This window comes from Dermacentor silvarum, chromosome 10, assembly GCF_013339745.2.
Source record: "Dermacentor silvarum isolate Dsil-2018 chromosome 10, BIME_Dsil_1.4, whole genome shotgun sequence".
Taxonomy (NCBI): domain Eukaryota; kingdom Metazoa; phylum Arthropoda; class Arachnida; order Ixodida; family Ixodidae; genus Dermacentor; species Dermacentor silvarum.
In genome coordinates, this window is record NC_051163.1 from 52763467 (window position 1) to 52790828 (window position 27362).

At 47.6% G+C, this 27362-nt stretch overlaps 2 protein-coding genes across 2 annotated transcripts in view; both read left to right on the plus strand.

Moving 5' to 3' along the window:
• The window catches only part of LOC119431294 (CTTNBP2 N-terminal-like protein), a 35237-nt gene extending 8749 nt beyond the window's left edge, over nucleotides 1-26488 (plus strand). Inside the window, exons 5-9 of the mRNA XM_037698766.2 lie at nucleotides 782-907; nucleotides 7802-7942; nucleotides 14270-14536; nucleotides 15149-15712; nucleotides 25371-26488. Of these exons, the coding sequence (XP_037554694.1) occupies nucleotides 782-907; nucleotides 7802-7942; nucleotides 14270-14536; nucleotides 15149-15550 (936 nt within the window). The 3' untranslated portion in view covers nucleotides 15551-15712; nucleotides 25371-26488. The remainder of the gene's footprint in view (nucleotides 1-781; nucleotides 908-7801; nucleotides 7943-14269; nucleotides 14537-15148; nucleotides 15713-25370) is intronic.
• Nucleotides 2360-4353, plus strand: LOC125940502 (tigger transposable element-derived protein 6-like). The gene is made up of 2 exons (XM_049656720.1): nucleotides 2360-3726; nucleotides 4163-4353. Exons 1-2 carry the CDS (start codon nucleotides 2810-2812, stop codon nucleotides 4230-4232), a joined length of 987 nt encoding a protein of 328 aa, XP_049512677.1. The 5' UTR covers nucleotides 2360-2809; the 3' UTR covers nucleotides 4233-4353.
• Nucleotides 26489-27362: the final 874 nt, after the last annotated feature.

The following is a 27362-nucleotide window of genomic DNA, read 5'->3' on the forward strand; positions in this document are numbered from 1 at the left end:
TACATGTTCTTGGGGTTTCCTGTCCAACAAATGTGGTCATTAACAAGTTGAGGGTGTTTTTTTTAGCCAAGCCAACTTAAGTTCTCTAAAGGGAAAGGCCGCTTTACATGTGATACATAGTTCAGTGTGTTGCTGGCGTCATGTATGCGCTTTTGATTTCTGAAGCACGTAGTCTTCGAAGACTTGAGTTAGCTGGAACAAAGGATTTTAGCTTGCATGCATGCTCAGAATCTCGCCAGCATAGAACAGCAATCAAGTGCGCCGCCATGCATTGAGGGACGTGAGCGCCGCTCGTTAGCATGGACGTTTCTTTACTTTGTAATACGCGTAGAATAAAGCGCTGAAGTCTAATAATATATGAACAGCAATTTTAAGCAGTAAGTATGCTGTACTTAATAATAGCCGACTTACGTACAGTAATCTCGTACACTACATTCGAAGTGCCAAGGCTTTACTGCCAGTTTGCGCCACTTACTGGTTTTTGAGCTTTTCCTTGCCAATTTAAAATTACAAGTCTTACTTAAATCGTGAACAGTGTGCTAGATTCTATCACTATAAATTGTGGTCATCATCTCATTGCCACCAACGTCTCGTAACACATTCTGACCAATTGTAGTCCATTTAATGTTTGCATTCGTGCACCAACCATAGCTAGACTTCTTCCTGTAAGTCTTGATTAAGAAACAAAAAGAAACACTCTCATGTTACCTCAGCTTGGACAATGTTTGCCAAAGTCTCTCTGCTCAATTTGTTGCTAAGCTCTCCGGAATCCACGATGCAGGCAAACGAGGCGCTCGAAATGGAGCGAAATCGACAGAAACAGATGGTCTTGCTTCTCCTGGCCGAACGAAAGCGGTTAATCGTGCGGCTAATCCAGGAACGGCAACGGGGAGACCAACTTCTTCAGGTGAGCGCATATTTTTTGAGCACTCATAGTCTTGTCACACTTTCCACTCCCTGTACACACTCCCACTTGTTACATTGTCTTCCTCATAATTAGGATCTTCTTCTGTCAGAAATGTCTTATGCTGCATCAGTTTGTCGTTATTGCCAAGTCCCTGCGGCCCCTTTTCATTAGTAGCCCACTCCTTGCATTTTTACTGTTGAACCCAATTATATGACAATACAGTAGAACCCCGCTGTTACGTTCCCGGGTGCTGCGTTTTCCCGGCTCTTACGTCGTTTTCGGCCGGTCCCGGCACAGCTCCCATAGAACACAATGCACTGGTAACCCCGCTGTTACGTCGCAACTGTGGGACCGTTCCCGCATCATACGTTGCGAACTGCCACACCGCGCCGGCCCGAGCGGCCATTTTGACTTTTCATGTTGCTTGGCTTGGTTGCTTGACGATGGCATTGGCCGCCCAAAGTGTGGGGGGCAACAGTTATTACGTATTTTCGGTTTCCGCCAGCAAAAGTATGGCCTTTGAGATCCGCATTTGCTATCTAAAGATGGTGTCTATGACACGTTGCGGCCCTAAAGTTGGTTTTGGCTCATAGATGTTCCGTATAAAGTCCAAGGGCGATAACGCCGTCGACGCGCGCCGCATGCTTTCTTTCGTGCGCGAGACGCGGTCATCAGCTCCCCTCGCACGCTTTCACTCGCCCATGCAGCATACGGTGCGCGCCGTATGCTGTATGTGCGAGTGAAAGCGTGCGAGGGGAGCCAACGACCGCGTCTCGCGCACGAAAGAAAGAAAAGCAGGGAGGAAGCGCGGCTTTATCCTACTTTATCCGTTGCGCTCGAGGCACCGGCGAGGGAGCGAGGGGGGCGGGATAGCGGGCAGCGTTGTGCTCTGGCATCGTACTGCGCGGCGGCGCACGGTCTTTATTCTATGGCACGGTCGCGCGGGCCGTATCTTAGAAGCGATCTGCGTGGGGGCAGAGTCTACGCAGTGCAGGTGCGTCGCGGCTCGTAGCTTTGTGCGTGCTGCGTGTTCTCGGCGCTCAGCTTGCATTGAAGCAATAAACAGCACGAAGGTCACTTCGCTCGCTTCTGCAGCGGCGCTTAACTGCGTGTGTCCGCGCTCATCGAGTGAGATGTGTTCATGTTTGCCTGTGGGCGCTGACACCATGTTTGCTAATTAGTTAACAAGCGAATGTTTACAAGTTTATACGGACGATAAAACTACTATTCTTACTTTGTATAGCTCATCGCAATCGATACTTCGGCTGTCGGGCGAAACTACTTTTTCTCACACGTAAGAATTAAAATAATATTCTGTGTAGTTCAACACTACTCCCATTTCTCAATTTTTCCTGTTTCCCGGCGCTTGCGTTTCCCGGCTCATACGTTCTTTTTTTACGGTCCCGTGAAAACGTAACAGCGGGGTTCTACTGTACTAGTTTTATGAGTATATCAGATACAGTCGAAACCCGCGATAACGAAATCCCGAGGGAACGAAATTCTCACCGCAACGAAATATTTTCGGAGCACCGGCGAACGCCCATAGGAGTCAATGCATTTCGTAACTCGCGACTACGAAAGATATTCGTACCGCAGTCCCTCATTAACGAAATTTTTGAAACACGAGTGCGCAAATAATTTACTCTCGCAACATTAACTACATTCGAAAACTGCTGAAATGCATTCATGCTACACTTAAACTGTGCAAAACTATCGCTACAGCGCACTTGAGAAGCAGCCGCCATCATTGTTTACAAAAAAAAAACAAAGCTGGCGACAATGATGATGATGATAGCTTGCCGAAACACCTGCTCGTTATCGTGGACTACGTAGCCAAATCGAGGGGAAAATCCACATTCCTTGGCTTGGCTCTGTGCTTGGCTTTGTCGGCTTTGCGCGCACATGGTCGCGTGTGTGGAGCCATTTGTCGAGCGTTTGCTTGGTCGCTTGGTGGCTTGGTGCAACGTGAACTGTGTGTTGCGATTGCTTTGTCCGATTTCGCTGCCTGCGAAGATGCCGCCTCCAACGAAAAAGCGGAAGTTCATCACGCTGGAAGATAAGGCTGCAATCATCGGTGAGGTGGAAAAGGGCAGGAAAAAAATGGACATCGCCGAAGAATTCGGCATTGCTTGCAGCTCGCTGTCCACGATTCTCAAGAACAAGGCCTCCATTCTTGGTGCGCTTGAAAACGGCGCGAGTGCAAGAAACAAAACCGTGGCGGCTGCAGCGTTCCCGGACGTGGACAAGGCGGTGTTCGCGTGGTTTTGTGAACAGCGTGCCAACAAGGTGCCTTTATCTGGCAGGATCCTGCAACAGAAGGCGCTGGACTTCGCTTGTATGCTCAGCCACGACAACTTTAAGGCGAGTCCCGGCTGGCTGAGCCGTTTCAAAGCTCGCCACGACATCGTAGCCAAAGTCATCTCCGGGGAGGCAGCAGCCGTCGACTCGGTGACAACGTCGTCGTGGCTGCTGAGCAACAAGGAACTGCTCAGCCAGTACAAGCCCTCAGACATCTATAATGCCGATGAAACGGCACTATTTTATGAAATGCTACCATCCAAGACCTTGGACTTCAAAGGCCAGAAGTGCCATGGTGGCAAACACAGCAAGCGGCGCGTGACGATTTTATTGTGCGCCAATATGGATGGCACAGATAAACGGCCGCTGCTCGTTATTGGCAGAAGCAAGAAGCCCCGCTGTTTCAAGGGGAATCGCAGGCTGCCAGTAAGCTACACCGCGAACTTGAAGTCATGGATGACGCGGGCCATTTTTAGCAGCTGGCTCCAGTCCTTCGATGCCGACATGCGGAAGGCAAACAGGTCGGTCTGCCTTCTTCTCGACAACTGTAGCGCCCATCACGTCGACGTGCAGCTCGGAAACGTGCGCCTCGTTTTCTTTCCACCAAACTGCACTTCGGTGTTGCAGCCCCTCGATCAGGGTGTTATTCGCAGCGTGAAGTGCGCTTACAGAGAGAGGCTGATTCAGCGTTTGCTGCTAAATCTACAGATGAAGCGCCCCACTGACGTGGACATGTTCATGGCGCTAGAGATGATCGCCGCCGCATGGATTGCGACGAGTCCAGCCGTGATAACCAATTGCTTCACACACGCCGGCCTTGTCACACCGCAGGCATCGTGCGCTGATCCAGCGGAGCCGGAAGAAGGTTCGCCTGTAGGCGCACTTGATGACGGTGACAGCGCAGTGCCGCCGTCACTGACCAGTGCATGGGGCGAACTTTGTGCCGTGGCAAACGAGATTCCCGATGGCCTCAGCGTCCATGAGTTCGTTTACGCGGACGAAGGCGTCGTCGTGCCCGAGGAAGTGACTGATGAAGCCATCGTCAGTAGCGTGTGCGAGGCGGGCGATCCCGATGAGCAACGACCGGAGCAGCCAGAGAAAACAACAAGCCCGCAGGATGTGCTGAATGCCTTCGACACAATTCGCTCGTTTTTCGTTATTTCGTTTTCGTTATTTCGATTTCGTTATTGCGGGTTTCAACTGTATAACATTGAGCAGCCACCCGGTGAACTTTTGTATGGGTTTTATGGTAAAATAAACCGCTTACTACACTGTTCCCATGCTGCGTTATTGGTTTTACTAACAAGGAAATCTGGCTTGTAGGTGTCTGCGCCGAAAGGAAAAGAAATGTGAAATCATGGGGGGGTGAGAAAGGAACACGAGCCGCCCCTCCCATCGCATTGCCAACATTGTGTGCCCCGCTTGTCATCCCTCCGAAACACTAGTTGAGAGCGCTGACGAAGGGCGCCAGTGCTTTCAATTTGTGTTTCAGAGCGGTGGAAGGAAGACGGGAGAGAGACGTGTTAGGCTGGCAGTGCAATGGGAGTGGCGGCTTGCATTTTTTTTCCCCCTTGATTCCGTGTTTTTCGTTTCGGCGATTGAATTGTTATGGCCAATAACGCATTATGGGAACATTGTACAGTATAGACCACTTATAACGCAACCACTTATAGTGCAGGACCAGATATAGTACGGTCTTTTCAGACTCCCGTTAATTTTCCCATAGCACTCCATGTATACGCATTCCGCTTACAGTGCAGCCGCGTGAGACGAAATACCGGTTATAATGCAGCTTCCGCTGGAAAATCTCGCCGACAAGGGCGGTAGCGAGCACGCTTGACAAGGGCGGTAGCGAGCACGCCTCTCAATGAGGTGCATCCACCGATGGGAGAGGAGATCAACGAGGGTGATGCGGAGGAGGAGCATGAGACGTGGAGCATGAGTCCAAGGGCGATAAAATAGTCGCCGCACGCTATCACAGAGAGCGAACGCACGGCGGAAAGCAAACGCGACCGTCGCGCAAGAGGCCGTGGGAGGGGGGGGGGGGGGGCGACGCTGTGCTGCTGCACCAGATGCATCTTGCAACCGGGCACAAGGGAAACTGGCGACGCAAACTCCCACGCGACAGGAGCAAATCGGGAAGGCAGCATGGGAGGGAGGGGGGGGGGGCTTTTACTCTGCCAACAAATGCGTTAGCGCCTGTTCCAGCTGTCGGTGTTGTCACGCGCACCGTATCTTGAAAGCCATCTCCACACGGCTCTGACCTTTGTATGCGCTGTGCTTACGCCGCTCAGTTTCCGTTGAAGCGATAGACCGCAGGAAGCTTCGCTCGCTGCGGTGACCGCGTTTCCCCACGCCCGCGTTTTGACTGTGGTTGTCTGCGATCATCGAGTCTATTCATGTTTGCTTGTGCGCGTTGACACCACGCTTGTTAATTCAGTTAGTAAGTGAATGTGTCAAGTTTATGCAGCCGATAGAACTACTATCCCTACTCCTTATAGCTCTCTACTAATTTGCTATAGCAATTGATGCTTCACCTTTCGGGCGAAACTGAGACATTTTTTTTTTTAATTATTACTTTATCCACTTCATGCGAAGATTGTGGGTACTTGGACATTAACCTTTCAACGTTCGTAAATTTTAACTGATGCAAAACTCCCAGTCGCACACTTCCATTCTCGGATACGCGTGGCTGCTTGGTCTACATGTTTTGCATACGTGCAGGACTTGAAAATTGTTGTTTTGGTTATAGTGTGGTACCGTTTATAGTGCAGATATTCACGACTCCGGCGACTTACGTTATAAGCGGTCTACACTGTAGTAAGTGCTTTATTTTTCCGTAAAACAAATGCCAAAGTTCGACACCGTGAACCTTGTGTGTTGCTGAACACAAGGTTGCGGGCTCATGTTCGGCCGTGACTGCCGCATTGCAATAAAGTGGAAATGCAAAAACACTTCTGTACTGTGCTTTGGGAGCACGTTAAAGAACCCCAGGGGCTAAAATAATATGGACTCTTCGACACCATCATAGCCCACTGCGCACCTTTGAGACGTTAAACCCCGCAATTTAACTTAATTCTTTGGGTTCACATCTTGCTCCTGTATATCATTACAGTGGAATCTCGATGATACGATCACGGCTAATACGAATTTCCAGATGATACGAATTTTTCTGTGGTCCCGGCTGAGCCCCATTACTTTGCAACGTGCTAGAGAACGGTTGTTACGAATCGATTTTCGACCCGCGTCGGTTGATACGAATAAATGGCGCCCCACCGACGGCCGCGAAAAAGAACAGCGCGCAGTCACGCGCTTTCTCCCTTTCTCTTTTGGTGCGGAGGCACGGATGCGGCGCCGGACAGCGCGGAGGCCGCGACTGGGCCTGAAGAGTTTGACGCGGTGGCGCTTTTCTTGCTTTTGCGCGCGGCCGCCGCAGCGATCGAAGGTTCGTGCGGTCTATCGCTTCAACGGAAACTGAGCGGCGTAAGCACAGCGCATACAAAGGTCAGAGCCGTGTGGAGATCGCTTTCAAGATACGGTGCGTGCTACAACCCCGACAGCCGGCACAGGCGCAAAGTACACGAACACATTTGTTGGCAGAGTAGAAGCCCCAGTCCCCGCTTTGCTCCTTTCGGTGGGAGATTGCGTCGCCAGTTACGCTTGCACCCGGTTGCAAGATACGCATTTGGTGCCCCGCAGCACAGCGTCGCCACCCCCCCCTCCCTCCCTCCCATACCCCCTGGCCTTTCGCACGATAGAAGCAGGGCCGGGCTAGGCCGAGCTCGACTGGCGCGCCTGGCCGTGACGGAAGTCGCGTTTGCTCTCCGCTGTGCGTTCGCTGTCAGTGCGTGAAGGCACGCGTCCCCCGCGCGAAAGGCGCGCTTTCACTCGCACATACGGCGCGCGGTGACGATTTTATCGCCCTTGGACTCATGCTCCACGTCTCATGCTCCTCCTCCGCATCGCCTTCGTTGATCTCCTTTCCTGTCGGTGGGCGCACCTCGTTGAGAAGCGTGCTCGCTACCGCCCTTGTCGGCGAGATTTTCCAGCGGAAGCCGCGTTATAACCGGTATTTCGTCTCATGCGGCTGCACTGTAAGCGGTATGCGTATGCATGGAGTTCTATGGGAGGGTAAACGGGAGTCGGAAAAGGCCGCGTTGTGGCCACTTCTGCACTATAAACAGTTGCGTTATAAGTTATCTATACTGTAAATGCTTTTTACGTGCGCGTGCCTGAGTGAGTTCACCTCCGACTCTTTAATTTAGCTAGTTTTCATTGTGTTTTGATGATACGAATTTCGGCTAATACGAATATTTTTCGTGACCCCGTGAGATTCGTATCATCGAGATTTCACTGTATATTGTAAATTACATACCTTTTGCCTTAATAGCCTGATTCATTCAGTACTAACTGCGCCCCATCCTAGACTGACCTCATCTGCCCTTCACTTGAAACTGTGAAAGGCAGTGAAAGAAGGTGCAAAAAGCACTGCATCTTTTCTCATTGTCCTTTGTACTGCTTCTTTTTATTTTTTAATTTTTTTTATTCTAGCACTTCGGAGCACCTAATGAAGCCTTTTTGTGAACCTCTTTGCAGGGCTTAAAGGACGAAAAGGCGCGGTCGTCTGAGATGGTGGAAGGCCTGGAAGAGGAGAGTAAACGGTCGCTCCAGATGGAGGAAGAATTGGAGCGGCAAGCAGCGGAGTTCGAGCTGGAGCGAGAACGCTTCCAGACGCAGGTGAGCAAAGAAATCTCACTAGTCTTCCGTTTGTGTTTTTTGTTGTACACTGCTCCTGTTGAGGCAGAGAGGAAAGGAAAGGCATGGAGGTTGAGCGAAGCTTGTGCCCGATTGGCTGCCCTGCACTCGGGGAAAGGGAAAGAAAGGGAGAAAAATAGCAAAGAAAAAAGAGTCGGCGTTCCCATTCTTGCAGTGGGATTGTTCACTCCCATAGTCACAAGCAGTCGCATGCAGTTGCCCACGGATAATTTGGACTCGGAGGAGACCGCCTGAAAGTCTTAACAATCGGTAAACAGAAGTAAGGGATCCGCCGAAAGATGAGTGTCTTTATTCCTCAAGTAACCAAAAAAGGGTGCCATTGTGTTGCTGCGTGCTTATGCAAGGGTTCACCAGAAAATAAGCATCTTTATTCCACAAGTGGCCAAAAAAAAAGTTTGTGAATGCAGCGCTGCATGTACAGTGCTCAGTGATTAAAACGTGAAAATTGGATGGCATGGCGGCTGGTGCTTTTTGTGTCACCAGAGAGCTCTGGGTGAACATGTCAGGTCAGTGTCTACAGTGCTTACTGGTGGCGCAAAAAAACGCCTGCAACCATGTGTTCCGAGTATGGCATTTGAATCGCTGAGCACTGTAGCACTGAGTATGACCTGTTCAGTCTGTATTTCAACTTGTGTCATTTCGTTGTCACATTTGGTTGAAAGTACAGTTGTGAATGCACACTGCACCAAATGTCCATCCTCTGTCCACCTGAACAGAGGTCAACAGCACTTTGAAGCAAGCGGAGTGCTGGACAGTGACTGTTTCTTCACAACAGCCACTGCCTGCTATTTCACCTTGCTTCGTTGCTGCCCTCATAGGTGCAAATATCAAGGTTGTAGTTGGCACCATTTCAACCTTGTTAACTGCCTCAGTAGCTGAATGGTTATGACGTTGCACTGCTGAGCACCACATTGCAGGCTCAATTCCCAGCCGTATAGACATATTTCGATGGGGAAGCGGAATGTAAAAAACGTTCGTGCACCATGTTGTGGGTGCACATTAAACAACTCCAGATGGTCAGAAATAATTCGTAGCCCTCTACTACGGTGTCCCTCATGACCTATTGGGCAGTTTCGGTACGTCAACCCTTTCAGTGTCACTGACGTGCCGGTACGTTTCTGCCATTTCGGTCCCACCATGTCTGTGACGTACGTTCTCCACTCTCCAGTGAGAAGCATGCTAAGAGTGCATTTGTTTTTTCTTCTTCCTTCTCGGGTTCTACGTGCCAAAACCAGTTCTTATTATGAGGCACGCCGTAGTGGAGGGCTCCGGATTAATTTAGACCACCTGAGGTTCTTTAATACCCCTGTCAAGCGGGCAAGTTAAGTGCACTTACGGGGAGTGCACTTCGGGACCTTGAGTGAACTTTAGGCTACGCGGTGCTAAACGGGAAAACGGAGTGCACTCGCCGTAAAGAAACATGGCGACAGACACGAGCGCGTTTTTTTGAATATGTAGATAAAAAAGAAGAAAAACTTCTAAAAAGTGATTGTTTTACGTGGTATTATAAATAAAAACAAACTTAATCTATTTTTTGTCAACAAAAACGTCATTTCTTTTACTATGAGGTGTTGCAAAGTCAATGCCGGCCAAGACGAATACCTAGCCAATACAGAACAACATGGCGGCGTGCGACGATGCTGCGTATACGATAATTTTGTTCATTAGTGTGCTGTTTCGCTTCTCGCTAAACACAAATTATTTTGTGTTTAGCTGTTCAACAACTAAAACGAACTTCTGTGTCCTTTTTTTATGCATTGCATTCTGTACCATTCAAACCGCTGGCGGCGAGGCTACGCACTCGACCAGCAAAGTGCGTTTCGTGAACGCCCTCCGACCGGAGTGCACTCTTCTGCGAGTGACACTCCGCTTGCGCCGTTTAGATTTGGCAAAGTGCACTTAAACCGAGTGACACTCTCCGTAAGTGCACTTAACTTTCCCGCTTGACAGGGGTATAACGTGCACTACAACGCAAGCACACGGGCGTTTTTACATTTCGCCTCCATTGAAAATACGGCCGCCGTGGCCGCCGAGATTCGATCCCGCGACCTTGTGCACAGCAGCACAACGCCTTTGCTCAGGGGTTCTAAAACATGTTGGTCCGAGGGAACCCTGCTAAGCTCCATGAAAGGCCAAGAAACCCCCTCCCCCCCCCCCCCCCCCTTCATAATACAGAGAGGCTAGGCTTAGCGCGCACCATGTTTGGGGCCAACGGTAGCATTTGGCAGGCTACTTTGACGGCGACGTGCAACGCACATGGTCCAAACTGGGTGCAATAGTTATGAGCCAAGACAAGACAGCATTGCAATCAAGATATATGCCAAGAAAGAATGACAGTTTTCAGTGCTTATCGCATGGGGTCACTTAATTATAGTAGTTCAGCACGAGAGGTCTTAGAATTAGTGCCGACTCTGCTTTGAGTAGTAAAACCTCGTTAATTCGGATTGCACGGGACTGAAAAGAAATGCCCAAATTAACCGAATGTCGAATTATCGAGGCTATCAAGGTAACAATAAACAAATGCTTACTACGTCAGCACGCTTTTATTCACTGAATGAATCAGGAAATCGTGTTTCTATTTTGCACAAAAGCAGTGCGGAAGCTTAAATTTTCGTCATCTCGTGACTGGTTATATAGCGCTCGCAGTGAGGCCACGCCACGCGTTAGTTATCATGCCAGTAGTTAACGATAGTTATCATGACAGCAATGCCGAAGCATTCCGGCATTGCTGTCAGACACGTTTCATGTACAATTTCCGCTGACGACAACTGGCGATGCGGATTCCGCCGCTTCATTTCGGTTGGACGCTAGCGCCGTTCTTGCTCTTTTGCGTTGTGCATTTGTAGTGCTGTACGCATTTATTTTTGTAATCCTCCGACGTATACATCAGCGCGCACGCTATCGGCCCTGATCTACAAACGCGAGAAATGAGCATGGTGGTAAGTTACGGCCTCCAAGATTCAAGGGCAAGAACTTAGGCGCGCTGCCCCTTTTCGGAGGCTGGGTGGCTACAAGCTGCTGCGGATTATTGCGCAGTTTGTGCATTCCTGTTACACAATGCGATGGTGCTTTTTGACACTCGGGAATGGGCAATGGAGGTTCTTTGGATCGAGCACACCTTGCGTTCGCCGTCTTATATCCACTTGGCAGTGGCTCAGTGGCTTGCGAGCCACTAAAATTTATCAGTGGCTCGCGGAACCCCCTTTGAGAACCCATGCCTTAGCTAACTGAGCCACCGTGGTAGGTCTCTATTATCCGTGTCACCTTTTTCCTCCTGAATAACAGAAAGTAAGCCATTGTGTTCATTTTATAGTATCGGAGAAAAATACCCGACACTGAAAGGGTTAAGCCCTGTAACTTAATTTTTACAGCTGCTTGATGATTCTGAGAAAGTGTATAAATTAGGAACAGCAACCAAAGAAGTAGCCTGAGACAGCGTCTGTGTTTAACAGTGAACCTTTTAGTAATTCAGACTATGCTTACACGACTATGTGCTAATTGAGCCACCAAGTTGATCAGCTCGAGCACAACTTTTCTTTTGATTCTTCACTGGTATAGTCACCGGCCATATCGCTGATACTAGAACCTCTAAAACCTCTGCTAGAACGTTGACTAGAACCGCTTTTGAGTGGCGTGACTGCGCATCTCTACCAGACGCATTTGTGTTGCCAGTAGCAGCGGCGCTGAAGTCGCTATCTATTAAAGGTGCATTGAAGTGAAGCGCGTCGCGCACTGGAACATGGCCATTCTGAACCACGAACTCCAGAATGGTTGAGGTAGAGCTGCGGTTCACTAGACGCGTTCAGTAGTTGGCAACAACACCGTCCCTATGAGCACCACTTTGTACGACAAGGCGCAGCGTGCTTTGGTCGGCATGCTGCCCGTAAATTCTAGTTCTATCGCTGGTGCCTCCTTGCAACTGATCAACTAGGCTTTGCGTAGTTGTACTAATAGTCATTAGCTGCGCGTCAATTGCTGCACAAGCCAAGCCACTAACCACTGTAACGACTGCACTTGCGGTTTATCATGTGAGCAATGTAAGTTCTGCGCTTCGAGCCTTTGTTCCTCATCTTAACAAGTGACATTGTCCTGGGCAACTGATTTTTGTTGCTCAGAATCAACTTCAAGTGGCACCAACGCTATGCCTGGTGACTGCGTTGATGACGATAAGGGTGGGGAGTGCTATATGACTAATGACTGTTGTACCTTATTAAACAATGACTGTTGCAAAGAACCCACAGTTTTTAAGCTATCACACTGCAATCAACCTCTATTTGCCGAGGGATCTAGATGTAGCAACAGCATGAAAATGGTCCAAATATATACCGATCATGTCACAGGCAAGCGTATGTGCGTGCAGGAACGCATTGACAAGCATATTTGGCTTTTTGTGGAATAAAGGCACTTATTTTCCGGTGAATCCAACATTTAGGACTTCCAACTATTCGGACATTTAGGCGGTCCTCGTCATGTCCAAATTATTCGTCAGTGACTGTATTAGGGCCTTGCTGCCAGTTCCATCCTAGTTGGCCATTCTCAACTTCACTTTACCCTACATAAAACTCTATGAGATTAATGTCGCCATGGGAAATTAAGCCCCGTGAATCGAACAAAACAAATAATGCTTTATGAGCTTGATTGTGCTGGAATGGGTTGCACACATGTGACAATAAAGGGCCCTGAAACACTTTTTGAACATACTAAGAAAAAGTTGCCGATCTGTAGACGAGGCTCCTGTCAACATGTGAGCCAAGTATTATTGCACTAAATGCAGCAGGGAATGTACAAATTTGGCTCCAATCCACGCTGTGAAGGTGGTTGGCCAACGAAGCTGTGGTATCACCTGATCTGATAGACCAATGTGACGTAGCCTTGAACTGGGTCCTGCTGAGCCTGAGTGCGACGCCGTTGTGCACATTGACGTTGCTGTTCCTTTTGTCACTTATCATATTCACGCTGCTCTTCGGGCATCCTAACTGTGCCTGACTTGCTTTGGGCAGGAACTGCTGCGTCCTGCCTAGTCTGAGCATGACGTCATTGCGCATATTGACATTGCTGTTCCCGTCTCCGCTCATCGTGTTCACGCTGCTCTTTGGGAACCCTAACTATGCGTGGCCTTTCCATAGCACTATCAGAACACAAAGGAAATCAGTTGCTAGGTGGTTTCTTCTTTTACATATGAAAGTGTAGTGACGACACTCCCTGCTTCGGATGCTACAGTTGCCGCTTCCCGGCAACTGCAACTTATGCAACCGTAATCTTTACCGGGAAATGCTTGCGGCGAACGCTATGCACAAAGGCAAGCTTTCTGGTTCTTTTTCTTGCTTTTCTCCGCCGCACAGCTGGCGCCACGGATGTGTGGAGGCGAGCGCCATCTGGTGGTGCTGCAAGGAACCCAGCGGCACGCGCTTTCTGCTGTGATTGGTGCAGTTTTAGGCTGCGGAGACCAAGAAATCCCGGGATCCTGGTCACATACAGCTTCGTAATACACATGTCTGTGTCTCAAAAAAACCAAAAAAGTTCACTCCTGGCTAGATGCCTTGGTAGACATTCCTTCGTATTACACTGTTGATAGCACTTCTCAATGTGCAATCTGAATTTGGCAACTATCCATTGTTCAAGCTGGTACACGACAAAGTCGGTCCACACCACGTAGTACAGCCAGACTAGAGCATGCACTCCAGCTCTGTCGTGCACATAGCAAACATTCTGCGGTCTGCTATAGTATGCACATGGTTTGTGCGTAACTGCCTCTGCCGCATAGCGCAAATACTGCGGCCGCCATGGGGTGCCCCGACAAGACCTCTCGCCGGGGAAACGCTCTGACAATCACGTGCTCTCATTTGGTCTGGCAACGCATACTCTGATTTGATTTGGCAATGGAGATGAGTGGCCTCAAGCGCCCATATCACGTCAAGAGAGTGCCGTGCACACCTGGACTGGAAGTAATGTTGTAACAGAAAAAAAAAAAAAATGCCCACCATCTAGGCGAGGTCTTGACTCCTTGCCGTGCACCCTGTGTGTCTTCCAGCGGGCTGGTGGAGAGGAAAGGAGAGAGAAAGCCACACGTCAAGTGTGATAACTACCCCTAACTCTGCTGATAATTGAAGGATTTGAAAAAAAATTTCTGCCAGGAGATTCGTGAAGTGATGCCCTTTAATAGTGAGGCCATTCTATGATTAGTCAGAAAAGTGTCTCAGGGCCCCTTTAAGGCCCCATGAACCAATAAAACATGCAACACTTTGGGAGTTTCAATGAGCTTAGAGTGGGTTGCACACACGTCTACAGGTGGCTGAGCTGAAGGCACAGAATGCCCAGCAGCAGGTGGAGCTGGAGCGGCTACGGCAGGAGGCGGAGCGCTTGGTTCCACCCCCCGCACCCGCACCTCCGCCCCTCGGAGAGGGGGTCCGCAGTGCCACCATCATTACCCCTGCCAGCGCACCTGCACCCACTGTCAGGGCGGCTGTTCCCACTCCGACCCCACCCAGGGGCGTGGCAGTCGGCCCCAAGCTCCCACCCTCGGCAACCAAGGCTCCACCCCCGACCGTGCCACAGGTATGTAGGCTTGGCGTTTGAGAGCTTTTGTCTACTTCCTTTGCATGGTGTTCCTGAAGCAATTTGTGCCTCCGTTCATGTTTTGTGCACGACCCCAAGCTTAGGCTCCTTTGATTGGCGAAGGAGAAAAGTCCTCTTATCGAAACATCGAACCAGCGAGGCCTCTCTATCCCCCAATGTCTTTATCAAGGGGAGTTGTCTTTGTCAGGGCCCAGCAAGGTCAAGTCCCCTTGTCGAGACGTTGGCTACAGGCTTTGGCTTCCCTTGTTCATTCACCCATTGTTGATAGATGCAATCACTTGGGTGTCTTAGCGTATGAAAGTTACAATTTGAAATGGAAGAGCTTAAGAAGCCAGCACAGCCAGGTCCTTTTATTAGGACCTTGGCAGAGCTCTTATATTGTTCCCCCTCCCCCCTCTTATTGTCAGAATTTTTCAACCAAGTTGTCACTTCAATCCTTGCTGGCAGCTTTCCTGGCAGCTTTCAACTCCACGTTACCTTTCTCGGCTCATTGCTCCTAAAGACGAGTTGTGTTTACTGTGAATATGTGTATACTTTCAATCTCTAGACTTTACAATGCTGAAAATGCTACGTGCCATTTCCTCACGACAGGTGCCGCCAAAGCCCACTCCCGACCGAACTCTGGTCAAAAAGCCAGTAGGCCCGACGACGCCAGGCACAGCCGGCATAGCGTCGGCGACCGGGACCATTCTGAGGCCCACCCCGCCCCCTGTGCCACCAAACAAGCCTGTGCTACAGCGCAAGGACCTGGGACCGAAACCTCCCGTGCCACCTCGTACGGTGCCAGACACAGCACAGGTGGGTGGTGGCTTCACTTCGAGCCCCGCCCGTTACATTCGCTGCATGATGACGTCGGCAACAGAGAGGGTGGGGCCTGCAACAGCTTCTGCATCGGGCCTGGATCTGATTGGACCCGAACTAGCCGACTTTCAGAGCCTTCTGGTCTCCATGGCAATGGATAAGCCGAACAGTCCACTGCGCGGTGGTTCCTAGAGGGCTGTAGATGTCCCTCAGTTTCTTTCCTATTCAATCATCAGCCCTCGATAGGGTGGAGAGCAGAACCATCAACATTAATAGCTGTGGATTGTGAGGAAGCATTAGGATAACAGCTAGCTGCTGACTGGGCATCCTAACTTTCAGAATATGATGAAGTCGGTAAGTTTTAGGGGCATTTTTTCGTGTCTGTTTTCGAAAGGCGGGAGGGGGGGGGGGGCGCTGTTAGATCTTCTGTGTTGGGCAGTTCATAGAGAATCGCGGATGTCTTGCATCTTGCTTTGGCCCTACAAATTGTCATCCTCAGCGTGTAGAAACATTTGCTGTAGTCTCTTCTAATTAACTTTGGCTGACATTGGAAGAGAATTCGTCATTGATCACGTTAGTTACAGGGTATGTTAAGAGTCAGTACCTTTTTTACCTTTCATATTAGTCATGAAAAATGAGCAGAGGTAGCATGACCCCTCACTAGGAATTCTGTCTTCCGGCTCTTGTGTTCCCACTGTGCTAAGGGCCTGTTGTTCCCGGCACACAAATCGTAGCCATCATCCCAGAGTCCTTCTTGTGCTGGATATTGACCTTTTTCGACCTGAGGTAGCTTCTTCAGTGGCTCGTGATTGTTGTGGCAGTGGACAAGCAAGATGGTTCGCTACGGGGCAACCAAATAAACTTGTAGATGTGTGGCATCTTAATTCCATTGTGACATCCGTCAAATTGTTGGCCTTGGTAGATGGGAAAGGCAACAATGGACCACAAACCTAACGAACATTTACTTTAGGAAAACAGTGATGCAACTCCACACTAAGTACCCTTACAGAGTACTTGGAAGTCTGCAGGCTGTTTCTGCCATTCGTTTTGCATTGGTCTTTGCAGAAAGTAAGGCTCCTGGAAGTGTATTGGTCCACATTTTCATCTTTACTCCTGCTTTGCTCAATCTTCCACGAAGTTTGGCAACTGCCTGAGATAGTAAACAGGGTAATTACCGTTTCATTATGACAAGGTGTGTCGAAACAACTACAAAAGGTTCTTGAATAGACGATGCAAAGTAGTTGCTGCCTTTGTTGGTAAGCTGCATTCAGAACCTCCGTAAAAGGTTCTTGTTTTGTCCTTTTTCTGTATCAACAGCCATGACTATATGATCTGCCAAGTGGGCAGCTAAATTTGATGCAACTGCACTTATAACAGAATTGTAGTGAATGTTTCAATTAGTGTCTGCTGCAGGAAATCAAAACCAAGGATCATCAAATAACTTTTTATGTGCCTCAATTTTGCATGGACTGCCTTGGAATAATAACTTTGTGCCAAACGTGAGCAAGCCAAATTTGTATGTGGGATGTCATGTCTGCAGCCACTGTCCTGACCAGCTGACCAGTGGTCTATTGTGTTCTGTTGATACGGCAAGTGACACGTGTCAAAAAGCATCATGGTTTAATCAGGCTTCTACTACTATACAAACCATGCTTGCAGCCATTAGGGTTAGTCCACTGCATTTGGACATTAGGATGCACAACTGTTGGTCCACTGCATTTCCTCAATTCTGCTGAGAGAGGCCCGACCTCACGTCTGGTCATCCCTGTTTGGGTCTCATCGAACTGCTTTTAGTGAACTGGCAATTCGCTCTCTGTTTTGACAGTCTGTAGAGCTTGTCAATGCGCACATTCATCTTCGTGTCGCTGGTTGGTCATAATCATGTAAGTGTCGCTGGCGTTAGTCATTGCCGGACGGCTTTTCGTGTACTGGCTGAAGGCGCTCGAAGTTTGAAAAGCCAAACGCACAATGCCTTCTTTTTAGTTTCCCTATTAGGTTTCCAACCTTATTCTGTCTAACGATCTTTCGCACAGCTGTTTATCGTAGATGCGTCAGGCAGGGTGTTTGTAAGGTAGACTCTAAGGTGGTCACCTTGTCACGCAGAGCCAGCAAAAATAGGGACGAAACACAGTAAGGGAGAGCACGGAAAAAAAACACCCTTGTTAGGCAAGGTGTTCTTGTGACCCCTTGTGAACACCCTTGTGACAAGAAAACTTGAAAGAACACCCTTGTGATAAGGGTGTTCTTTCTTTCTCTCCTTTTTTTAAGTGTATTTTCTTGCTTTGTCCTTTTTATGCTGTTACTTCATGACAAGGGTGTTTGTTCTTTTGTCTCCTCCTTTTTGTGTGTAATTTTCTTGCCACACTGGTTCTGCTTTCGAGATGAGATGACTACTAGACTTTCCTTGCTCCGTTAGAGTTGCATTCTACGGGGTAGTGAGGTGTAATTCTGACTGCCCTCGTTTGACATTCTTTTTAGGCCGGTTTTACGGCTTTTGTTAATGTGCCATATTATATTCTGTGCTGACAACAGCTTTGTTTTGCGGCACAGGACTTACTCTTTTTCGCAGTAGAATTGCAGGAGAGAGGGAACTGCGGCTTTTGTTACTACTTTTACACGTTGAACACAGCTCATGACCAGTAGAAGTGTGCCAAGTACAGTCGTGGGTTACATGTGTTTTCACAACCGTTCTCAATTGATGAACAGAAGAAGAAGAAAAAAAACTTTTCGAAAAATAATTACTGTTATGTGTTCTTATGGCATATGCCCTTGTTTAGTTGCCACACCAACTTGTGTTCTTTTGTTAATGTATGCTTTTCTTTTTGTTACTGAGTGCCTTTAGTGTAGATATCTCACTTCTGATATGTGAGCTGAGTACTTAACAGATGCAAGTAACACAGGGATGTGCAACATCTTGTGTCTGTGAAGTAGTACTGGCTCTAGTAATGAGAAGCGGATAACTAGCCCATTTCATTGCCTTGTTGAAATATATACATCTTTTCGAAAAAGACGGTTGCAAGGCTGTAGCGAGCAGGTTATGACTGTGTTAATGTTGTTGCGACATGTGGACTTTCTCGTCGAGTGACGGCAGCTTCGAAATGAACAAAGAAAGCCTGTGCAGAATGAAAACCTTCCTTGTGTGTGTAACTTGTGTCTGTAATCATTTGATGAATGGCAGTGATGATCGTGAATTTGTTTGAGAACATAATGTGTTGTTTCTTAATAACAAATTGTTCTATTCACTCGCATGGAAGTGTGCATTTTGGATTGCTAGTGTTATGTGCACTCACAAGCATGATACGACAGTGGTGCAGTCAACGACTGATTATTTGGACACCGATAATTCAGACATGCTTGATTATTCGGACAGCCCCACAGCACCGCCACTAGCCGCCCCATAGGCCAAATGTATAAGCACGACCAAAATTTCGGATACCTTACAGTGTGTTGTGTGATAATCCGAACTCCGACTGCAGGATTGTGTGCTAATATGGCCACCTAGTCAAGCAGAAATATTGATATTTATGTTTCAAGGCGTCACTGGCATGGTTGTTGGTCATTTCGCCCATCTCTCTGCAAAACAAAATACTTGCGCCTAGTTGAAAGTGCTCCTGTAAAACTGCCCACCTGATGCTTCCTGCCTTAATTGGTTTCCTTACGTCAACGGGTTGACCGTCTGTGGACACTTCTTATCTTATCTTGTGAAGGTCATCTCAGCTAGTAATCACCGATGAGAATTCGGTGCATGCATTGAATATACTTTCGTCTATCTGTAGCGACAGCATGACAATGGTCGAAATACGAGTCGGGATTTTGTAGCGACGCCATCCACTCGATTCTATGCCACTCTTATCGTCCACTCTTGATCCTGTTGATAACGAGTGCAGAGCATCGCTCTGACCACTGACGAAAAGCGTGAAAAGGAATAGCATAAAACACATTGCTAGGAAACCACGGCCACGGAATGTCTAGGGCAAGGGCAGGCGTATTCGTGTGCAGGAACGCACGTTGACGTACTTGGGCCACATTCTTGAACGATCCTTTCGAAAGACACTTTCATTTTTAAAATATTTTCCGTGACTAACACCAGATGTGTCATTGGGTGTGTCAGCGTTTCCACACAAGGATAAGATAGCATGCTTGGCACTGAGCCAAGAATGCCATCACTCCTAGACGCCAATGCATCCTGCGCTATTGTCAGACAAAATTGCAGGTATCTCCGAAACTGACGATCCGAGACTACAACACACCTTTTTTTGGCCACTTGTGAAATAAAGTCACTGATTTTTGGGCGAACGCAGTATTGCGCACTCCCGATTATTCGGGCGTTTTGGCGGTCCCCATCGAGTCCAAATTATCGGTCGGTGACTGTAGTGCCTTCTTTTGTTTATCCGATATGGGATACCTGTGCTGTGTGTGATGTTTGACAGCTGTTGTTAAATTTGTTGACAACCGGTGTTACACATTGTAACTTTTCTGTTGTGCTCGATATCTAATCGGCGGCAATGCGCACAGCTTTGTTCAGGATGTGTATTGAACTTAGTAGATAGTCTCCTCTGTGCATGATTCTTGTTATACCCTGCATGCGTGTGAATGCTGGTGGCAAGTTCATCGCGGAGTGGCTCTCGAAACGGCCCCCTGGTCTCGCGTTTTCTTCGAGCGCTGCTGTCTTGTCTGCACATGACCTTCGAGGGCCCCTCACATTCTCCTCTGCACGGAAGCATGGATCGCCAGCCTGTCACTGGGCCTTTGCACATTCTCAAGGTGATGCTTTAGGGCACTGTGAAGAGATTGTACCGTATTAACCCGATTCTAACACGCCTTCAATATCTACTGCGTACCAATTTTGGTATGCTTAAAGCGAAAAAAATGTGCATCAATATCTTTATAACATGGAAAAAGCTGCATGCCCACGATTTTTTCAGTGAGAAATGAAATGTGCAAAATGTATCCTTCACAGAACGGTAATTTATGAGACTTAATGTCCATTACCATCGTTCGTCATACAGCTTTTCGTTGCTGTGAGTGAACTGCAGTAGGTCGTCCTCCTTGCCATCTGCTACGTTTGATAATCCTTATCAGTGGCTTCTCAGCTGTTGAGAACAGGATGTTGGCAAATGCCCAGAGCAACCACTTTGCTAGCTTGTGCAGCAGCATGCCATGCGCAAATCTCTGAAATGACAAAAAGCACATCACTCTTCTCTGTTGCCATTAGCTTCGACATGTAAAATAACTTGTCTTTACGCGGATGCTCAAAGTGCGTTTTTTTGCCGTCGTCATCGCCGTACTGTCACAGTATTGATGCGCATGTGCAGTCTGCACGTGGAGGGTTCGAAGCTCTCCAAAGACACGTAGTGCATCTGGCTGTGGCCAAGCGAAGCCAAGTGGACGCACTGGTCAGGTCGTGCTCAGTCGGCTCTGATAGAGCCAGGGCAACGTTCTGGCACGCGTGGCTGGCATGAGCACTGTGCGCATACACATTAACGTTCCTGCCAAGCAGCTGTGTGCAAACCGCACCACGGGGCATACACTGGTCTGAGCAGAAGGGGCAGTAAATGTGGAGGCAAATCTTTTCCTTGGGCACTGACGCACGCCGACGGTTTTCCTTGGGTCTCATCTTGTGCAGCATTAAGATTTGACACCTGCAATGCCGTTGTCAGTGCTCCTCATCGTGCCAGCTTTCCGAGACACCTTCAGCTAAGCACTAAACCTTGCGATCTATCGCTTTCAATGCGTTGCCTTCGGGTGAAACTGCTAATTTGTATTGTCATCTTATGATGGCTATAGCATTGGCTCTGGCAGTGGGCTGATGCCAATGCTACGAGCACAGTTTTGATTTTTGTGTCTCACTGTAACGTGCAGGCAATTCTTGGGTCGATTTTTTTCTTCTTGGAAATGGGGCCTGCTTCAGAATTGGGTAAATACGGTATTTTCCCGCAGTTATACTGGGTGTGGCAGCGCTAATGGAGGTAGGCGTAAATGTGTCTCCTGCTTAGAGTGCTGGCTTGTCTGCGCTCAGGTGTAGCATCGAGTGATACGTTGTCACGTCAAGCCTGAAAAAAACAATAATCGCATGGTTTGTTAAAAATGAGTTTGAGATGGTGTAAAAATGCACAGTTCATTGCAGCAAATTAGAGTGACACTACCTTTCTCTACCAGTGCACTTTTCAGAAATAGGAGAAAGAACTGCGCGTCTTTCACTTTTCGCAGTTACACCTGGTAGACCCATTGTGGAACTGCAGAATTTAGCCTGTTGAGCTATGCCTTGCGGTAGAAAAAATCACCTTTTAATGTGTTTAGTAATGAGCGGACGACTGCCATCGGTGCACCTGATTTCTGACAAAACCCACCAATAAGAGCAATAAAATCCGAAGTGTTAACGGCTTGGGCAGGAGTAGCATTTAGACTTTCTCTTGATCAGCAATGCAGCACCCAGTGATTTCCTGTGGGTATTCACTCTTTCCTTTCTCTGTTATGTGTGTGTGCATCCGATAACAGCATGGCATCTTTAGATAACATGTTTGCTTCACCTTAGTGATTCCCCGTGTCCGTTTTGTGACATTTTATGCACGTTCACAAGAGTACCATCAACCAAAAGTGAAAAGCGAGCAAGGTTACTTGTCACTGATTGTGTTGCCTGTGTGACTATTAAGTCGTTAGTGGAGTGACTGGCATGGTTTTGGTTGCATCACAAGCTATTTACTAGGAGTGTTCAGTTAGTGAAGTCATCTAATAGAATCAAATAGAATACAGTTGAACTTTGTTATAATGTAGTTGTGTCTGAGACGAAAATACCTTGGTTATATCCAATACTTGTTATAAGCATATCTGCTAATATCAGCGGGGGGGAAAAATGTCACGGTTGGGTCATTGCATAAGAACTGGAAGCGTGATGCCTCCGACAAGCCAGCAAAGGTCTCCTGTCAATTTTGATGTCTTGTCAGCAACTCACTGGGCCTATACATGGCACGCAAACAACTTTAAATTGTAAACGTGCACATTATTTGCCATTTTGTGCTGCCAGAATACATATTTTGAAAGAACAATTATTTGCTTCACTGCAACCGATGTTGTCTCACTGAAATCTTGCATTTTCAGTTTAGTTATGGCAGCAGAATGCTCATTGAAATGAAACATGGCTAACGAAATTTTAGATTTACTTTGAGCATTATATCAAGGTATGACTGTATTCAGAAAATTTTGGCTGTGAATATCGAGTTGAATAGCGAATGTTTTCTTAAAAGAAAAGAACCTGCTACCAACTCCTGAAGCATTAACTTGTTACAATGTGTTAAATGAAAAAGGTGTTAACCTACATTATGGTGAAACAGCGCACACGACGGGACGTGTGAAAAACGGACAGGACATGGTCCTGTTTTTCACATGTTCCGTTGTCTGTACTGTTTCGCCATAATGTATGTAAACTAATACCCCTGTCACACGGCAGATCTAATGTCATTTCCAACGAATGACATTCGCTCGTAATGTCATTTGTTTGATGTCACACGGGAAAATGTAATGGCATTCGTTGAAAATGACATTTGCAAACGAATGAGTTCGCCGAACTCATTCGGGTTCGTTTTGGAACCAAATGTGTAGTCTCAACACCAGTAGCCTACTAATCAGCTTCGCAAACAGTGCATGGTTTTTTATTGTTTAACAAAAATAACTCTTGTTTTGTCAATTTTTATTGCATAATGTTCTACTTTCATGGCGTTTAAGTACACCACAGTGCATAATTGCCGAAAGCTACTCTCAATCCAGTGACTAGGCGGCCGTCTTTGGCTTTGGCTGTGGCACTGTGGCAGTCGTGTTTGTTCGCGCCAGCCGTAGCCAGCAGCGCGCACTTCGCAGGAGCCGCTTGGTTAAACACGTGCGTGTTTTGCGATGACACCAAACCAAGAAGACTGTGATGTGGACATTAGGAGCCGCGCGCAGTGGTCCGAAGGGGAAACCCACACACTCAGCTATGTGAATGAGTTTCGCACAGCCGCTCTTAGTACTCCCTAGAAATCGCTTCTTGCGTTTCCAACTCGAGGTTCAGCTTCCTTTCGTCGTTGCGATGTCTGGCCCGCATGCAAATCAGAGAAGCGATTACACGCAACTGCCGTTCTCGTGCTTCTTCAGCAGACAGCGGTAGTTCTAGCCACCGTAGCGGTAGCGCCCGTAATGCTTTCCTCCATGTTGTTTGCCTGAACTTTGGCTTGGCTTGACTCGACTCAGTTGCCAGTGTCGACGAGTTAGTGATCCAAAAACACGGTGTGAAAGGGAGGATCACTCATTGCAACGGATTTTAGCATACCACAAGATAATCATCGCACTAAATTAGGTACGACGCTATTATTGTGTCTCTTTTTTTTACTATCGTCATTGTCATCATTTTCAAATGACATTAGTTCTCGCCGTGTGACAGCGCGTGGTGAAAATGACATTAAACCCCAACAAATGTCATTCGTTGGAAATGACATTAGATCTGTCGTGTGACAGGGGTATAACAAGCCCAGCTAAGAACCCTCCCATTAGCCTGTTCCTATCTCAGCAGGCGTAGTTCAAAATATGGTTGTACAGTGGAGCTTGTGGCATATTAGCATTACTGAGAGTTTATTTCTAGGATCAGAAAATGTAGCAACAATGAAAGGCAAAGCCTGATGAAGATTCACTGCCATTGCTGTGTGGGTTAAAATTCCAGTTGTGTACATCAGTTGTCTTATATAAAAAGGAAAACCTAATTCTTGTGCGGACAGCGTTACCACGAGCGCAAATTCGAGCCTCATTTGCCGAGCAGTCACTGCGTGCCGTGTTGAATATGCTTTTTCATGTTCGTTCGATTTTAGAACATAAGGACGACAAGCTAGAGAGTATTGCATACAGTTGAGATACTAGCAGAGACATATGCTTCAATGCTAGAGGACGTATCCAAGAGCCACAGTGTTGGTGGTGATCTTGCGGTGCTGTACTTCAACCATAGTGTAGTGAAAGCATGCTTTCATTGCAAGTCTCTTTGATGAAGAAAAGGTACTGAAATATCTTTAACACGTTCACTGTGGCAGCATTTTTGATGTCTCGATTCCTGTGTGCCATGACCCATCGGTGGGTCACTTGTCGTATTCCTCTGGTGCTCCGTGATCCAACCGTGAGTCACCAGGGAGTTGTGTGCTCTTAGGAAACTTCCTCAAGGGGCAGAGAGATGGTGCCATGATGCATCAGACCAAAGGCAACAAGAATTTTTTTTTCTCTTCGTTGATTTCTAGCAATGACATCACTTGCGTATTGCAGGAAAGCCCTGCACAGCCGTACAGTGAAAATGAGTGCCATGACCCACCCGTGATCCACATTGCAGTGAACATGTTAATAATTATATAGCTAGAACATGTTACAGCAGCAGAGGAGTAGAATACAAGCTATCATTCAAACAAGAGTTCTGTGCACTTCAAACATGGCACTGGTGCTGTTTGCTGGTCTACGTCTTCCGGTGTTTAGGTGTATGTCTCTTGGCTAATGCTAAAACTGTCTACTCTCTTGAATGCAAGTCAGGGCCCGCGCTCACGAAACTTCTCTTAGGCAAGGGCTGCCCTCAGTTGGCTGTCAACGCGGTTGATGGTATGATCATGCTGATTGCTTCCGTGGCTGATGGGTGCCCGAACACCGCCGACCAAGGCCATTAGGGGAAGTTAAGTGAATGTGGGCTACAATAATGTAATCTACAAATTCTTTTCCTTTTTGCACATTGTGAGGGTTGCACAAGCTGCCCACGTTATCACTGTGATTGGCTGGCCATGATCGGTGGATTATAAGTAAGGAATGGAATTGAATGAAAAGAATCGCCGTGTTGTACCAGTAATGGGCTTCCAGGTTTTTTGTTTACACTGTGCCGTGTAAGTGCTTGATTGAAAATCTCGCTTGCATTCGGCTGCTTTTTTACCTTTCTGACCCTTTATTTTTATTTTTTTTTTCCTCCCACCTCTCCCCGCCTCCTCCACTCTTTCTTTCCACGCTCTCTTCATCCTCGCAGGGTGGCGTGCAGAGGTGATAAATTGCTGGGACCGCTTGTCTTTTGCTACGTCCCCTTTCTTCCCACCTGTGCGGCAGCTCGGCGCATACAAAACCATGCAGAGTGAATGCCTTTGGAATGCCTCCGCCTCGCTTGCGGGTTGGACGCTTCTGGTGGATGCTTTGGCCCCCCCTCCTACCCCCTGCTGCTGCTGCTGCTGCTGTCGCTGTTCCTTCCGTGCACCTTCGATCGCTTTGGTCTGGTCACATCGTCAACGACGACGCCTGAAGACGAGAGAAGGTAGTGCCATGAACAAGTCTGCCGTTAACAAGGACTCGCAGAGGCCTAGTTTTGTCCTGAATAGTGGGAAAGGAACACTAAAGCATCAGGCTGGGACTGCCATGTTGTACTGACTGCAGACATTGCAAACTGGTGACTATTTTCAGACTGTAGGGATTCAGTGATGCCAGGAAAGCGACGGGGAAATGATAGACAAGTTGGTAATGTGCATTCAAATCCTCGAAGCAACCCTTTGTGATGTCACAGGCTCTGGCAACATTCTGTATGGGCCAACAGTTACCATTTACCTTTACAAAAACACCATACCTTTATGGCTATAACACCACCATGAATATGATGTGAGAGTCGACTTTTCGCAACTCAGTGAAAAAAATTTTGCATAGCCATAGTTGTAGGTTTAAAACAAAATACATTTATCACAACCTTATGAGAAATATGGGCTGTGGGTAATGGCTAGTGCTATATGTAAAGACATGCTGCTTTGGAATGCATGTGCTTTGGGCCACTGCGTCCAAATAGTTAGGGCTTTGTAAATGCTGGACTGCTTTGAGCTCTTGCTTTCTTTCCACATCCTGTTGCATTCATCTGTAGTGTCGCTACGCCATTGAATTTGGCTTTTCTGCGAAACTCGGTGGTCTGATGCTGAAGCCTCCTGCTGCCGTTTGTCTAAATGCGAAATTTTGAAAACAATACTAGCTTCACTGTATTCAGAGCATGCTTGCAAATTTAATGTGACATGCTTTCTAAAGCCGCTAGTTATACTTTAAAAAATCTTGCGTTATATTGATGTGAATCGAGTATTAACTTGCTGCTCAGAAATAAAAGTAAGCTTAACCTGGCATTTCTGGGGAGGGGGGGGGGGGGGGGGCACTTTTATTACAGAAAAGCGAGCGAAATTTGTAAGGCGAGCACAGAAACTGTGACATCACACTGTGGCATCATCAACATAGGAATTTCAACCTTACATTAGTCTCCTATTGTCCTTAGCAGTCTTTTGTTTTTTACAGAACAAGCACCAAGTGAATTTCGAGCTGTAATTTGCCACTCAAACCCAATTTAGCATTCAACTTTAGGATTGTTTTTAAAAGCAGCATTGGCAGTGGTGGCATTCTTGCTCAGAGAAGGGGCAGAAGATGCAGCGCTTGCATTTGGGTAGCTGCAGCACCTCATAGAGTGAAATGAGAGTGCAACTGACTTGTACACCTTTAAATGTGGTGTGCACCTTTCAGGGTGTAATCTTGTTATGGAACTATAATCTTCTTCAGTGCTCATTCACAGCGGTGACTTCAGGAGGTCACGCGACTGATTACGACTGGCGACCAAAAAGTGACTCAAGGTGGCTGATGTTTGCATCGGCAAGTGTCACCGGCCACTCACTACACTGAAATGTCCAGCGATATGCCATTCACATCTGTGTGCAATGCCATTGCCACGTGAAATAGGCATCAGCATATACAGACTTTCTGTTCCTGCCCATCTGATTGGTTAAGCAGTTTTGCTACTGCAGTACCAGGACTGGAAATTTGAGCAGCGAGCAACTGGCCCAAAATAGTCACTTTTCGAGAAGAACAACCATTTGTGGCCAACTCGGTCGCGTAACCACTGTCAGTTGCCGGTGTGAATGAGCCTTTAGTTGTGTAAATTGCCTTTCTTTGACGCTGGGTGCTCAGTACTTTGTTGTCAGGAACAGTAAGGGAAGCAGACTTGAGAGTT

What these genes read in the sequence shown, in the direction of transcription:
- LOC125940502 (XM_049656720.1), top strand. Translation starts at nt 2,810, where the DNA reads ATGGTCGCGTGTGTGGAGCCATTTGTCGAGCGTTTGCTTGGTCGCTTG. An exon ending in GACATGCGGAAGGCAAACAG is followed by an intron (nt 3,727 to 4,162) that starts GTCGGTCTGCCT and finishes GTGGCAAACGAG; the next exon opens with ATTCCCGATGGCCTCAGCGT.